General features: G+C 39.8%; 1 protein-coding gene across 2 annotated transcripts in view; it reads right to left on the reverse strand.

The window, feature by feature from the left end:
* Positions 1-16055, reverse strand: part of CARMIL1 (capping protein regulator and myosin 1 linker 1) — a 193410-nt gene that overhangs the window by 34951 nt on the left and 142404 nt on the right. For both annotated transcript variants that reach the window (XM_082280169.1, XM_082280168.1), the window contains exons 26-29: positions 15719-15850; positions 11390-11565; positions 9290-9377; positions 6460-6609 (exon numbers count right to left, since the gene is read on the reverse strand). In XM_082280169.1, the coding sequence (XP_082136295.1) occupies positions 6460-6609; positions 9290-9377; positions 11390-11565; positions 15719-15850 (546 nt within the window). The remainder of the gene's footprint in view (positions 1-6459; positions 6610-9289; positions 9378-11389; positions 11566-15718; positions 15851-16055) is intronic.

Here is a 16055-nt window from a genome sequence, read left to right on the forward strand (position 1 = left end):
AGGTAATAAATATTCACTATTAAAATTAATGTAGTCATAATGCTAATGAAGATAACGCCTAAATTGCAGATAAACAAGATATTCTGCAAAATGATCACACTGGCTCCCTTTGTATGGCACTTTCTCAGCCACAGCACTGCATGTGTAGGGAAAGGCTTAAGGAGGACCCTGGCACTGTGCTTTGCTCCTCCTGGCGATATTTCCATAAACTGTCCTAGTTTGGGATGAGTCAGAAATATGACTGGACTCCCACTGAAGCAGATTTGCTCGCATGCCTGTGAGCCTTTTCAGAAGCCAAGAACACTCTCACATACCATAATGCCAGTTTCTAGCTTCCCACAGAGTGCTGTATTTACTGCACATCAAAGGCCCGTTTCTGCTAATGCATACAAGAGAGAAACTCAAGTGTCACAATCAATTTAATCCAGCATTCATCCAGGCTGCTGCCTTTGCCCTCATCCCTGTCTCCTTGTTTCTGCTACTCAGGATTTGTTTTGTGGACTCAGCCAAGGGACTAGTTGGTCTGTAAACTAACCTGGGAAAGAAATCCTCTGTTAAAAGCTTAATTGCCAGTTGAATCAATTCCCACACCCAGTTTGTTGTGAGGCTCTGTGAACACCAGCACAGGCATGACGGTGTGGGCAGGAAAGTGCGAACTGTGTATGGGGGAAAGTGGAAATGCTCATTCCAGCACAAAAAAGATTTTTGCTGGATTAAGTCAGTCAGAGAGCTGGAGCTTTATTTATAGTGCAGGAGAACATATGGAGTCCGACAGGAAATGGGGTTTTATTGCAGTAGGTGTTCAGTCTTTCATCCAAAAAGCTGACTCTCTAGGCCTGAGACAATTCTGTTGCAGGTAAATAGAGAGCAGCAAGAATCACATGTGGTAGTAAATCAGGGCATACCAGAGAATCTCTGCTTTGGTTTTTCTTCCTACAGCATTACTGCACATGTTCCTGAGTCCGTACCGTGATCTCCTCCTTCTGCCAGTAAAAGCGACTGAAGAGGTTTCTGTTGTTTTGATTCAAGCTTGCTGTTGATAGGAGGGAGGGCAGGGGTTGGGGGTGGGTCAGGGGAGAAAAGCACTCAGGTGGTGCTTTATGAGTTTGAGGTGGTTTTTTAGTTAGTTTGGGTTTTTTAATAATTTTATTTTTGGTGAGTGCCATTTCTTACTTTTCCCTGAAAACACTGAGGTCCATACACTCCTTGTCCTTCAGAACACACAAGGTCATAAGTCTTCACCTGAATACAGGATTCATCTGCTAAATCTCTAACAATGGCTAGCCAGGAAAAACATACACCACCAATCTACAAGTGTTCTGCTATTTCTGCAAATTTTCATCTCTACTCTACAGGTGAAATCTATTGTTCAATAAAGAACTTTAATATATTGCTCATGAGGTTTGTTTTTTTAAAACCTTCCTCCATTAAAGTCACAGAACAATTTCTGTGATTAAAATTAGAAATAAATGAGAAATGGCTAAGATTCAATATTCATCACTTTCCTATCAGCCACTAGCATTTTTTCAAACACAATTTACCATCCAAGTGTTTCAATCTTACACTGAAATGCTTTAAAGAAGAGTTATAGGCAAACTTCTGCATTACAACCTACAATTCCTTTACATGTTTCGAACAGCTTCCTGCCATACCTCTTCATAATAGAAATAACCTCTGCTTTGCTCTAAAAACAATACTTATCCTGGCTGTATGCTCATTACTACCTATAGTAATAAAGTTATATTGCTGAAACAGATATTTTAAAAATGATGGGTACATGGATTTTTAGTAAAAGAGAAACTATTTCTCTCAAAACATCTTTAAATAGTGGCTCAACTCTATTGAGCTCTATTTAGTATTCTAGAAGCCAAAATAACATTCAAATAGCTAAAAAAAAAAAAAACTTTAGAAAATAACTGTTAAACACAAACTAACAAAGATGCTCCACTGTCTTTTAGTGGGGAATTGAGCATTATTTAGTCTCTCTTACTTCTGCAAAGCATTAATGCACATGAAAGAATAAAGTACAACTAGAAGCATTATGCAAATTAAAATCAGTTAGTATCTCCCTGCACTATTACACATACCAAGACACATGATATTCAGACTCAGTAAAAAAGGGTGCATTATTTAAAGTTAGTTTTAAAATGCATGCATGACTTGAATGTGTCACACTCATCATATATGCAGAGAAAAATTTAGACAAACCATACTATTTTATGAAGTTAATTCATGATTGAGTCTAAGCTCTGAAAAGCAGGCCATGGTTTTTCCTTTCATCGGAGAAGAGCAAGTCATTTTCTGCATAGAGATTTTTCTTTCCATCTTACTTGCACGCAACTTTTATCTAATGACTTATTACCATCAATGCAGCTCTAATTAAATGTAGACAACTAAGACAGCTGTAGATTAGGGAAGCATCAATTTACTGCAGTGCAGCTCAGGGAGATCAGAAACTCATGGATGCGTAATGTTCCAGCAATCACATCCTACGCTGGACCACTCAATTGCTCCCTATGTTCTTCACAACTCATTTAACAGACTGGCAAACTCTGGTATGACAAGTCTTTCACATTATGGGCTCTCAGGCCACTGTTAAAGGCTGGATGAGAAACTTACCCTAATCTGAAGCTAGTCAGTGTTAACTGCACAGTTTGGTATTTAGGAAATCCTAATTCATGCAACAGAAAATACTAGAAATAACATTTAAGAGTCTATTTTTCAGTGATGCATTTTGTGAGCCTATTTGTGATATTTCATTCTGCCTTGTCTGTGTTGTTTATTCATATATAAATTTCTACTGTTAGGGAAATCCTCCAGCCACAGCCACTCTGCACCCTGCTTCAGAATAGGTGGGCAGGCTCTGAAACAGTGCCTGTTTGTTCACTCTATCACCAGCAATAGAGGCTTCAGAAACCTATGCTGCCAGTACAAGTGTTCCAAACTTTTCTGTATTTGGCTTTCAATTCATGTATAAAAACAAATAGCTCATAAACATTTTATTACCAACACATCCACCTCCCCCACAGTCATTCATATAGCTTCAGTGACACACGATCTACCTGCAATCATAGTCAAATGTGAATCCAAATCCAGTTTTCCCCCACATTGTTCAAATACAGCTTCAAGGGAAGCTGGTAAATAACAACATGCTGCTGTATTGTTTAACCCAGCCAGAATACTGATCATAAATAGGCTTGCTGAAGAAAACAAGAACAAAGAATTGATGAAGATAATGGGGGTTTGCAAAACAAATCCTGTTTTGCAAATGGGAAATAGCTTCCCCCAAATGGTGGTCGAAGCTCAGTGCCTCTCCTTCACGACCAAAATCTTTTCTTCCCAAAACATCTTGACAGCCAGCTGGAGCAAGGCTGGGCTTAGAATAAGTGAGTATTCTCTGGCATCCCAGCAACACATTCAGCCTCATCCTACATTCCAAATTCTTTTGGCTATAGATTAGGCTCCCAAACAAGCTTAATACCAAGCTGCAATTCAAGGTTTCAGGTCTGAGGTTTGCAGAACACACAGCCAGGTGCATCGTCTAATCAAAAGGCTAAGATCTGCTTTGTCATCACACTTCATAATGCTTAGGGATTTCCAATGACCAAACAAGGCAGTGTCCTGGACCAATGCCACTTTGGAAGTAATATCTAAACAGCTATTTCTCATTTAAGATTAAAAAAATTCAAAAGAAATAAGGCTCCTAATTACAGTTCATAAAACCATATGCTTCTCTTTCTAGTTAAATCTCTCAGCAACATATCTGCACTGACCAGCTCACAAAGCGTTCACTGATGCCCCTTTCAGAGGTTCCTCATTTCCACATAAGTAGCTGTGTGACACTTAAAAGCTGCCACAAATCAGGTGACGTTTATCAAGAGAATATCTGAAATCTGTAGAATTTGGAAAGTGCTGTCTTTGAAGTTACTAACTCCCCACATTCTAAAGGTGCTTTTAGTTGCAGGAAGCTCAGTGAGAACACTAGCTCAGTAATAATCCCGTAATTGCTCAGCCTTTTGGGGCTATGTCACTGTGTCAGTGTTAAAGTTCAACAAGGCCAACTGCTAAATCCTGCATATGGGTTGGGGCAATCCTAAGCACAAACACAAGCTGGGCAGAGACTGGATTGAGACCAGCCCTGGGGAGGATTTGAGGGTGTTTGTGGATGAGAAGATCAACAAGACCTGACAAAGTGCAGTCACAGCCCAGAAAGCCAACTGTATCAAAAGTAGCGTGGCCAGCAGGGTGGGGATGGGGATTCTGCCCCTCTGCTCCTGTCTTTTGAGAACCCACCTGGAGTGCTGTGTCCAGCTCTGGGGCCCCCAATATAAGCATATGGACCTGCTGGAGTGAGTCCATGAAGGCCATGAAGATGACCAGAGGGCTGGAGCACCTCTCCTATGAAGACAGGCTGAGAGAGCTGGGGTTGTTCAGCCTGGAGAAGAGGAGGCTCCAGGGAGACCTTACAACAGTACCTAAAGGGGGCCTACAAAAAGGCAGGACTTTTTACAAGGGCATGTAGTGATAGAAGAAAGGAGAAATGGCTTCTACTGAAAGATGGTGGATTTTGATAAGAATATTAGGAGGAAATTCTTTGCTGTGAGTGTGATGAAGTACTGGAACAGGCTGCCCAGAGAAGTTGTGGATGCCCCATCCCTGGAAGTGTCCAAAGCCTGATTGGACTGTGCTCTGAGCAACCCAGTCTAATGGAAGATGTTCCTGCCCATAGAACCAACAGGATCTTTAATGTCCCTTCCAATGCAAACTATTCTATGAATTCATCTATTTATCTCCATATTTTTACAGCAGCAACCAACGTCATTTGCAGTCAGGATGCAAAAAACAGTTCCCAAATATGGATTACAGTTTTTAATAAATGGATCATTTAGCACTGACTAAGATTACTGTCTCATGTTTATTTGATGCTCATTCTCTTCAGAAATTAGATATTGAGGAGAATCTGGGTCACAAAGGTATTTGAATGTCTGTGCATAATGAGGGTGAAGAGAATGAAGACAGATATAAACACTTTTGGAGATAAGTACAGTTAGCATCTAATGCATTTTTAGAGAGTGTAAGCATCATCACATTTCCATTATTTTAATATGGCCAAAGTGAAAGATAACAGCAGAGTGATATGTTTTCATATAACCATGGTGATATGAGATAAAGACAGGAGCTATTTTTTACATTTCCAGTATTACTATCCTTAACAGGCTGCAAGAATAAATTTAAAGGCAGAGGGTGAGGTGTCAAAATGAGCCCTTAGCTTAGTTTTCCATATATGAAGCCAGCATGCAAAAACTAACTTACAGGTACAGTGTTCAGATGCCACATATTTTACTGGGATGTCTCTCCCATAGGAGCCAGGGCTCAAAATGATTACTGAATGTTGGCCACAGAAAGCTTTTGGAACGTGACAGTACCAGTGATGAACTAGATGAACACCACAAGCCTCACAGGGATTTGTGATGCTCAGACAAATATTGTATCAAATCAACTCTCAGTGAAACAGGAGATTTGGAAGGGAGAGAGAACCCAGTTTAAGCTGATATTTCCACAAAGGTGTGCTTTTGTTTTATAGATAAATGAGACCAACAGATATTTGGTGCAGAAAGGAGCAGCCCTGCTGCTCCTCCTGTGCTGTCTGACTCTGCAGTACGTTTACTCAGGGAGCTGAATCAACAAACCTTCTACAAAAAGCTGCAATCCGTTTTTCTGCCGTTCTAGCTTCTGGTGAAAGTGCATAGCCAAGGAATCAGGTAGGAAGGTAGAGGAGAAAGCTCATCCCCTGCAGGAGTGACCACCTATTAGACTGATCAATTTGTAGTAGAGAACTTCCTGAAGTTCCTGTCCACAGTAAAGTTCCCCAAGAGACTGAACTGGGAGGAGGGGAATTTGAGATTGAGAACAGTTAACAACCCATTTATTTGCAGTCTGGGTTCACATCTTGTAAGGATGATGATATAGCACAGAGCCATCTTTATAATAAAAGTCACATATAAAACAACTTCAGATCATGGTCAATAACATAACTTCCAGTCAGAAACATTTTTTGTCACGGGTGAAAGGAATCCATGTCAAGTAGAAGGAAGACAAAGGCAGAAAGCAGCATGTTGTCAAAGGAAAGCACGGTCCAATTTATCACCTCAACTGAACCTCTGTGAAACTGTGCCCAGTGGAAGAGGTGTTTACTGTGTTAGCTTGATTGCAGCAGTGTATGCAAGGGAGAGGTCCTTGAACAGGTATGAGGAAAGAAGTGAAGGGAAAAGCTTTTCCTCTACTGAACAGCAAGATGCAATTCAGACAAAATCTTCCAAGATAATATTTATTTCTTCTAGAAGCTAATTCCTAACCTGAGTTTCCTGATACCATGAATTTGCTAAGTGATATTCTGGAAAGCATCTTTCCTCCAGTCACCTGTGTACTCAACCCCATGGGCTGTGGAATGTGTCTTACCATACAAGTGTCCAGATCCTCCAAACGTTCTATCTCTGTCAGCTCCTCAACTGTGATCATAGAGCGTTTAGCGGGTTTTTCTTCAGCTAACTCAATCTCCAGTGATTCTTGCTGCGGAAGTGGTTTGCCACGTCTGGTCAAATGGTCAGCCTGGAGACAAGGATAACAACACGAATGCACCAGTCAAACTTAAGAAGACAAAGAGAACCCAACCAGAAGTTTACAGAATTTCAGTGATCACAGATCCTGGAAGACCAAGTACAAAGGGAAAGCTCAGTTATGTTGGTTAGTCTTCACATTGGGTTTGTTTTATAAAGAAAATAAAAGTGTGGAAAGGAAGCTTTTTCTTGAAGTATTTTTTTCAAATTTATGAACACAAAGACAGGTACAGTATCAGCCAATATAATTTTCATAATTATTCAATGGCCAAAATGTTATGATCTGCTATTCACAAAAACAGCACAGTTTTAAATACCTCAGTTCTGTTTCACTGAAGAAATAGATACGGAAAAGCTGTAACAACAGTTATTTGTTGTTGAAGTCTATTTTTAGACCTGCATAGCAAAAACTGTTTCTAGGACCACATAGAACATTATACAAACCATCCTGGATTGTATTTGGAACAGAGTGGGCTCATGATGTCATGAAAATGATGAAATATTTTCTAGTTCTTTTGATAACTGAAGAGAATATTAAATAAACATCTGCTAAAAGCAAATATTTGAAGATCAGCTGTCCCAAATCGGTTAGTCACAGAATCTTCAAAGGGGCAGCTAGGGAGAGCTGTAGTCCACTACTTAACATCAGCACAAGCCAGGATAACCAGTGGATTGCAGTTTTGTTGACCATCAAAAAAGGTAAAGTTGACCTGAGTCAATTATAGCTCATTTAGTCTGCTGTCTACTCAGGAAAAGCAACTGGAGAGCTGCTATGGATTTATCTTCAAGCACACTAAAATAGCTGCAATAATAATTAACGCTAATCATCATCACATTAGGCAAACTGAGGTCTTGTCAAACAAGGTTTATTTTTCAAAGTTGCCTCAAACACTACTATGCCAATGCAACAAACACAGACATTTGTGGGTGTTGAATTAGTAGAACATGACACTCCAATTTAAGGAGCTGGCTGAGAACTGTATCAGTGCATTTAATCTTTGCTGTACTAAGGACTAGCTGCCAGCTCTCAGATTGCAGCTGTCAGCTGAAGATTAACAGTGTCAAATTAGACAGGAGTTCCTCTAGCAGCGTTCTTGAGATCAGTACTCCTCAAGGTTTTCATCAGTGCTGTACTATCTGAAAGAACCTGCAGCTAACAGAAACATGGCAGAGTTAAATGGTGAAAGGCACATATTAGTAATGTAGGCCAGAATGGATCACAAAGCGTATCAGCCCAAAACAAAATGTACAGTTATTCCTTAGAAACCAAGAGCACTGGCAATTATTCAATTGCACAATCCTGAAGAGCAACAAGTGTCCAGAAGCCTTTAGTGGATCGGAGGTCTAGCAAACCTCTTCCTACAAATGAGCTACCACTGAAACTCTGACAAAAGGATTTCTTATATTCTTGGCTATGTAAATACAAGGAATAAGGAATATCAGGAGAAAAAAAATTTCAGTCCTGTGTACAGTGCTGGTTAAAACACAAATAGTCTGTCCAGTTCTGGAAACCATAATTTTAAAAGTGACTTCTTAAACAGCTGGAAAAATTGCAGAGGATTTTCAGTGAAGTGACTCAAAGGCTGGAGAAAATGACATACTGTGCAGGAATCAGGGTATGTCCAGGTTGTGCAATACCACTGGACAGAAACAGCCCAGTCACTGCTTATTCCAGCTGAGCCTCCTCCAGGACAAACTGGAGCTCATTCATGTGGTCTCTCCCACAGCAGGCTGTTGCTGCTGCAGAGCTCCAGAGACCAGAGGTTGTACCTTTGCACAATGCCACTCTGTATTACAAAGATGCATGCTCAAATAACTCAGTCTTCTATTAAAAAAAAAAGGGGAGGGGGGTTAGAAAGAGTGATTTGTTTTGTGTGTGTGAGGACCTTCACAGAGAGGAAATAAAGAGAAATAGATATGGTTCCCTTATCTAGGGGAGAAAAGCATCTGAAAAAAATAATGACTGCAAGTTGAAGCCAGAGAAATTTCAATTAGAAATGAAGAGCAACTTTAATCACAACAACCACCCACTAAGTTCTTTAAAAAAAGAGTGGATTGTCCTTACAAAGCCCCATTGCATTAGAAGCAAAAAAGTTTTTCTGTGGATACACAGTTTATTTCTTCTACTCTTGATGAAGCAAGTACCTCTATAATAAATATCTGTTCCTCCTAACAGCTCAGGACCTTCAAGTAGCAGTGCTTCCTTTCCTACAATCCTACTCCTTTCTCTTCAAATTTGATACCTACACTTCTGAGGTAACCTCAGAATGTACTCATTGAGGAAACAAGGTCTCAGCAGTGCCTAAACAATTCTAAAGAATGAAATCTTACCTCTCATTTCATGAGCATCCAAGCCCTATACTCTCACCTTGATAAATACTAGCATTGTTCTTAACTAATGACTCAATGCTGCATCCTGATGGCATTTTTCTAGATCTCACAACAGCTCAAAAAACAATAGGACAAATATATAACACAGTCTCTTCCAAGGGTGCATCTTTCTTACAGCAAAGAGGCAAGAGCGCTGAAATAATTTCAAAAGATGTCAGGATGTCAACGAAAATAAGACCAATTTCAAAATAGAGCTGTCAAAGGAGAAACTGAACAAGTTATGAATATAAATGGCACTGTTGAGATCTGGCATATTAGATATCAACCAGGAGAAAACTCACCAGTTTGTGATGGCAATGGGAAAGTGCATCCAGGATTTCATCTACAACTCGGTCAGACAGGAAAGAAGCCACTGTCAGCTTTACTTCACTGTGTGAGGATTAAAAATGAGAGAACTTCTTAATTCATGCAGGAGATTTTCGTCTTTATTACACATTCAACGGTGTGACGATTATCCACAGTGCTGTCATTTTATTTGAAGTAAAACATTAGAGGGTGTCAGGATACATGACTGCAGGTTTCAGAAATAAACTCATGAATCACACAATAAACACAGGAGCCTCTGTACCATATTTAACCTGCTTCTAACAGTTTTCCATGACATGAAATGAAAACATCTGGGTAAGAGAGCTGAATAAAAATAAGAAGTGAAACTCGGAGAGGAACACTCCACCACTGAAGTCAGACAAACACTAATCTCAGACGAATGGGATTAGGACAGTGCTGCCTATTTAACACTACTCCACTGAACAAATACAATCCATTCGTTTCAACAATTCCTTTTTGTGCTGGTCTGCTGGTAAGGTAAGTGTACAGTGCTGGTTCTCCAGTCTATGCCATCACAACTTTGCTTCCTCTTTTGCTCTAGGTAACCACTTTCTGCCTCAAGAACTTCATGTCAGCCAGTTCCACTGCACAGACATATGTGGAACACCACCACACCTGCACACTGAGCTTAGGTTTCCCTGGTAACTCCCTCTCAAGGAAATGTGTACCTTGAATGGCTCCCTTGGGGTCCCATCTTTGGTGACAGCACCAAATGCTCTGGCTGTGGAGGGCAGCTGATTTGGAGCGAACAGGCACGACTGTCTGAGCTGCAGCCCAAAGCTCCACCTCTGCTGCCTCAATGCCTTCAAGGCCAACTCTTTCAACTGACACTTGCCAGCAAGTGATATGATTTTGGTTTATGGTTTTTATGTGTGGACTAAGCTGCACTGGATTAACAAAGCTATTTCTGTGTGGGGCTAGCACTACTGCTGCAGAGAGCCTGGAGAAAAAGGTAAGGAACTCCTTGGAAAGGCGATGCAATTCATGGGGAGGTAGAATGGTGGCCAAGCCACAGTGGGAAGAGAATGAGAGTGAAGGAATCTCCCTCAGCTACCGACATTAATTTCAAATAATATAAGGCAGGAAGGGTCACAGTGTGGCACCCTCACCCCACTGACAGTTCCAGCTTCTACAAGTATAAGAGCCAGTATTGTTGTCTTGGGGCCAAGATTTATTTGATAGGACTGAAGTGAAGAAACCTTACTTCCTGAATAATTTTAAACACTCCGAAGGCTTAGCTGAAGTCTTTAACACCTTTTCCTGCCTATTTTGCTGCACTCCGCAAAACTACTTCTGAAGTCTTACTGTTTTCTTCTTCCTCAAAGATTAGCAACACAATGCAAAATGTCATGCTTTTCAAGCATCAGGCAGAAGGGAACTGAGAAGGTTTAAGTACAGGTCAACCACATTATACTGTGTAAATATATTCTCCGGTATACATTCAATATGAAAAAAAAAAAAAAAAAAAAAACCAAAACAGTAAAAGGTCAGGTAAAAGCCTCTTCTTTTAAAGGACAAACTAAGAGTTATTTAGGGTAATGGTTTCTGCTCCAGGTTTGTGGTTTGAATATCCAAGTTTCCATTTTTCAAGTATGTCTGTCTGCTGTGCACAACTCCCACACAAAATTTTAAAGTGATTGCTACAGCTACAGGACAAGACCTAATGTAACAACAGACAAAGCACTGCTACCAGTGAAAGCAAATAGTGCAATTTTCTTCTATTATATTAATTCACTGTTATGTGAGAACATAAGGTTTTTTTTAAAAAAGCATCAGTCATGAAAATGTTATTTGTGTACCATAAACCAAATCTTTCACTAAATAAGAGAGCATATGCATTAATGATCTACGTTAACATCCCTAGAGATTCCAAATACATGAATCACCTGAACTAAGTTCCCCAGACCTGCAGGACAATTTCCTGCTCTTTGAATGCTGTAATATAGTTTCTTGTGAGGCACACAAGAATCCCAAGATTCTTCTACTATACAAACACACATACATGCAACCCAAAATCCAAATTCCAGTTTTTTTAGATTAGTCTCCTAAAGTACCTAATTTTATTGAGAATATCAATTCCAGATTGCTCCAAGAGGACATTTTTCACAAAAGTGCGTGGGATGGAAATCTTCTCAGTGCTGGCCTCAATGAGGTCTTCACGGATGCGAGCCTTCTTCATTACATTTGGGCAAAGGTTTTCTGCTGCATCCACCATAGACTCAAGGAGCGTCTGCAGCACAGCAAGCAAAAAATATCATTAGATATTGGGATTTACTTTAGCTGGGAGGTGACAGCATTATTCTGGTGAACAGCACTACAACGCTTTTAGACTTGCAGTTTTTACAATTCTTCTTCCTACTTTCCAATCCATTTTGTATCCAGCTGCAATATAAGACATTTTACAAAATAGAGCTTTGAGAATCAACACACTTGCTCTGAAAATGACCGGCAACTGTACTTGTCTGCCTTTTCATATATGAAACATTTACATCTCTGTGTGTTGAACTGTCAGAACAAATTAGCTTCCCTTGTGCACCCACCACTGCAGTGGATGCTCTGCTGCAGCTGCCTTCCCTCTAAACTGTGCCCTGAATCACCAATTTTCATCAGTGCTCCAGACCTGCCAATTTGTAAGAAGCATCAGTAAATGAGGAAGGGAGACTCCTGAGAACTCAGCATGCTGTACACATGGCTGGAATATACCAGCTGAATATTAAGAAGTAGCTACAAGTGTGATCTGCAGTTGGCATGCAAACCTTTAATATATGGCTCTCGTTTATATACATGTAAATCTACAGTGAACTTTAGGTGTAGCCAACAATTTTTATCCACACAGAATCACAGAATGGGTGAAAGGTTGGGAGGAACCACTGAAGGTCATCTAGTCCAACCTCCCTGCTCCAGCAGGCTTCCCTAGAGCACATGGGACAGGATTGCGTTCAGATGGCTTTCAAGTATCCCCAGTGAGGGAGACCCCACACCCTCTTCGGGCAGCCTGCTCCAGTGCATGGTCACCCACACAGGAAAAATCCAAAGGAGGGTGGGAAAAAAAAAGAACAGGGAGCCCAGAGTGTTGATAACCAAAGAGAAAAAGGTACTTACAAATAAAAAAAAACCCCAAAAACCAAAGTTTCATTGGAATGGTGTACTAGATAAGCCTAGATCTTATCCAGGCATTTGGAAATTGTACAACATAAGAACCGCACCTCTTGAAAACTCTACTGATTTCCTTTTTCTTCTCAATCCTACACCACAGGTAAGTGACCTCAGATTCAACTCCATTGTACCAGAGCTTTTTTCTCTTTGCACAGCCCTACCATAACTAGTAATTTTCTTATGCAGACAATGAACAAGAAAAAACACCATTGCTGCATAAAACTCAATGATTCAAAGCAGCATGTTTCAGTCTGTAGCTCTTACAGTTTGAAAAAAAACCAACAAAGCAACATGAAGCAGTCACAGCACACAAGAAGGTCCAATCTTCACAACATTTGATTTACAGTTATAAGGGACAGCTGCCATTACGGCTAATAATATATCTTGTTTCTGGGTTCTCAAGATGCACTCTAAGAACTCCTCCCACACTTCCTCCTTCAATCCTCATGACTGAGGGCAGCATGACTAATGAAGAGACTTTCAAGCCTCTGCAGCCATATCCCCACGGGGCATGAAGAACTTAAATGTTAGAGAAAACTGAGCCAGGTAAACTACTAACGAGAGTTCCTGACACATCCATTTTCCCCCATAGTATTTATTCACTGGCGCAGTTGTGTATTTACCATGAAAAAATTCCTTAGCCCCTCAAGAGTTACTGATGAATCCCAATCATACAAGTGATAGACTTTGCTATGTTGAATTGCAGTCTAAGCATGGTCTTTCAAAATGGATCATGTGAAAAAATGCTGTTAAGGCATCACTGGGAAGTAGCAGGAAAAACCAGACTTCTCCTGACATTTCCAAAATAAATTTTTAGTCAAAAAACTGAGAGAACGTGCAATTTTGAAATCAAATAGAGTTTGGATCTTATCTTTAATTGCGCTACTGAACATTATTTCTTTAATGATGGATTTTAACTGTTGATTTCACATGACTATTATCTACAGAAGGTATCTAAGAAACCTTTCCTCACCTCCTAATTCCATCCCCAAACCTTTCACCGATGGAAAGCCACAACTACCAATATTGACTGTGAAAGGGCACAGATTTCAGTCACAGGGCTGCAAGTATCAGTCACCAGGTGAAAGAAGAGAACAAAGCACTACCCAGAGTTAAAGAATCTTAACATTCAGGAGAAAGATACAGTGATGAAAAGGACTGAAGTATGATCAGACTAAAAAATGGAACAGGTGATGGAGCCAACAAACCCTTTGCACTAGGACAAAATTTAGGAAGAATATTTTGAGCACTCCTCAAAATCGTGTTTGTGTAAGCTCCACTTATCTTGCTTATTTTCCCGTGGTGTTTTACTGACTGAATAAAGCATCTCCAGGTTCTGTGTGTCCACGTTGACAGCAGCAGGATAAGTAAATAGGAAGGGCCTTGCTATAGTTTCTCCTCTGGTCAACTCAACTCACTCCAAGATACTGTTTTTCCTGACTCTAACTCCTTTCTTCACCCCTCTTTCTTTCTGTCAGTTAAACAAAACCCCAAAATCAAAAATCTCTTATTCACCTGAACAAAGTTCATTTGCTTTAACCAATTTCCAAACTTTTTAGAATCACACTCTGGTTGCTATAGAAACTAAAAATGAAACTCCACTTACAGCACACAGGATGTTTTTTCCCCAACAATTACAAAAAGAACTGTCCTTATGTGAGCTCCCTTATCTATCTTTAGAAATAATAAATTGCTTATCATGTTTTGAACTGACCTAAACAACTGGGGAAAAAAATAATTCTAATCCACGTTCAACACTTCCTCCTCCATGCATAGCACTTAAAGGAAAACATTTCCACCTTAAGAGAAAATTAATAAAAATGAGTCTTGGACTATACAAAGAGCATTTTGACTTTATAGTTTCTTGTAAGGCACTTAAACTTGAATGCCACAAAAATCAAAAGTAAATGTAAAAGTCAGAGTGGTTGAAGTGTTTTTTGTTGTAAATGCATAAAAGTATAAATGGAAGACACATTAACTCAGGAACATTCCAAATGTTGATGAGGCTTTTTTCCCCCCTTCTATAAGACTCTCCAAGATGAACTCATTTAAGTGCATGAGCCCAGCACGAAGGGCTGACCTGACTATTCCTGTCCCAATAATACCCAGAAGTTCCACTGGGAAGAATCATATGGATAAATCACTTTCATGTTTGCAGAAATAGTTGCCTTATTTCATATAATGGGGAAAGGGAGAAACATACTAAAAATAGAGCACCATTTTCCTCCTCATTAACTTTTTAATTTCAAAGAAGTAATTAGTAATATGGCATTATTATTGTTCTTCATTATATTCCCACTGACTGAAGCATTTTCATGTTTCAATTGAAAGATCAAAGAATCTGAAGATGAAGGTTGTAAAGTGTTTAAATACAACAGAGCACAGGCAAGGCAGCTTAGTCATAAAAGGAAGTTGATCTGAGCCACCCCAGAGCCATATTTTTAAATTCATCAGCTTCCATACAGATCCCAACTGTTGTTAAAATGTCTCCACCTTGTCTTCTTCCCAGACTGACACCTTTGCACGTGTTGTATGGATGACTCTCCTTTGCTTGTTATACAGGAAGAGCAAATACAACTGAAGGTTCAAGTTTTCTGAGCAGAAGCTGGCTGAGCAACAGGTGAGAACATTTACAGATCACTGACATCTATTTCAAGAACTGAGGTTTAACAGGCAACTTGCAAGAAGATTTCCTATGAAGTTGCCTGTATCAGTTCTTTGGGCACTCTCAATACATACAAGTTACCCAAATCAAACAGTAAAGTGGAAATCCTGCATCAGGTTCAAAAGTGACCACTGAGAAAAAAAGTCTGCAATGAATTCTATAAAAATGCAGCTTTCACTCCACTGGGACTCCTCAACTACTGAGCACTTTTCTCCAGGGCATGAGGCTTCTTAGGGTGCTTGAGAAATGCCTTTATAAAAGGTTGAAGGAGCAATTGATTAGTCTTCCCCTTCTAGCAGATGAAAAAAGATGATAATAAACAGTGTATGCTCCTTCTGCCCACTGAAAACACTAAAGCAACTTTTTCTTGTATTCCAACTGGGAAAAAAATCCAAATAATAAGGCCCAAAGTAGTAAGAAACTAATAATGGAAAGATAGCTAGCTTACATACAAATCTACTGAGAAGAAAAATGAAGTGTGGCACGTTTGCATTTAGCAACAGAAAACCTCAGATTTAGTTATTTCTGCATGTGAGAGATGGTAACACATCTATCCACAGACCTTAAGTTGCTCATCCACTACCCTTGTGACTTCTCCAGCCATGGATTCAAGCGTCTCCTGAATTGGATTGGAGAGTGAACCATTTGCTCCTGCCCAAGCAGCTCCACCAAGGTGATACAGATTTGGTAACAGCTGTAAGACAGGAAGAGTGTCTTCAGAATATAAGCTCATCACCACCTGTCTTCAAACCAGGACAAACAACAGAAAATGTCTTTGGCAAAATCAAAATCTTCATAAATCAGAATTATCTTATCACTTTAAATACTACCTGTAGCTGGTCATCTGAAAAAAATACTCTTTTGTGACACATTATTATTTTCACTCCCCAAAAAGACAA

This window comes from Coloeus monedula, assembly GCF_965178545.1.
Source record: "Coloeus monedula genome assembly, chromosome: 1".
Lineage (NCBI taxonomy): Eukaryota > Metazoa > Chordata > Aves > Passeriformes > Corvidae > Coloeus > Coloeus monedula.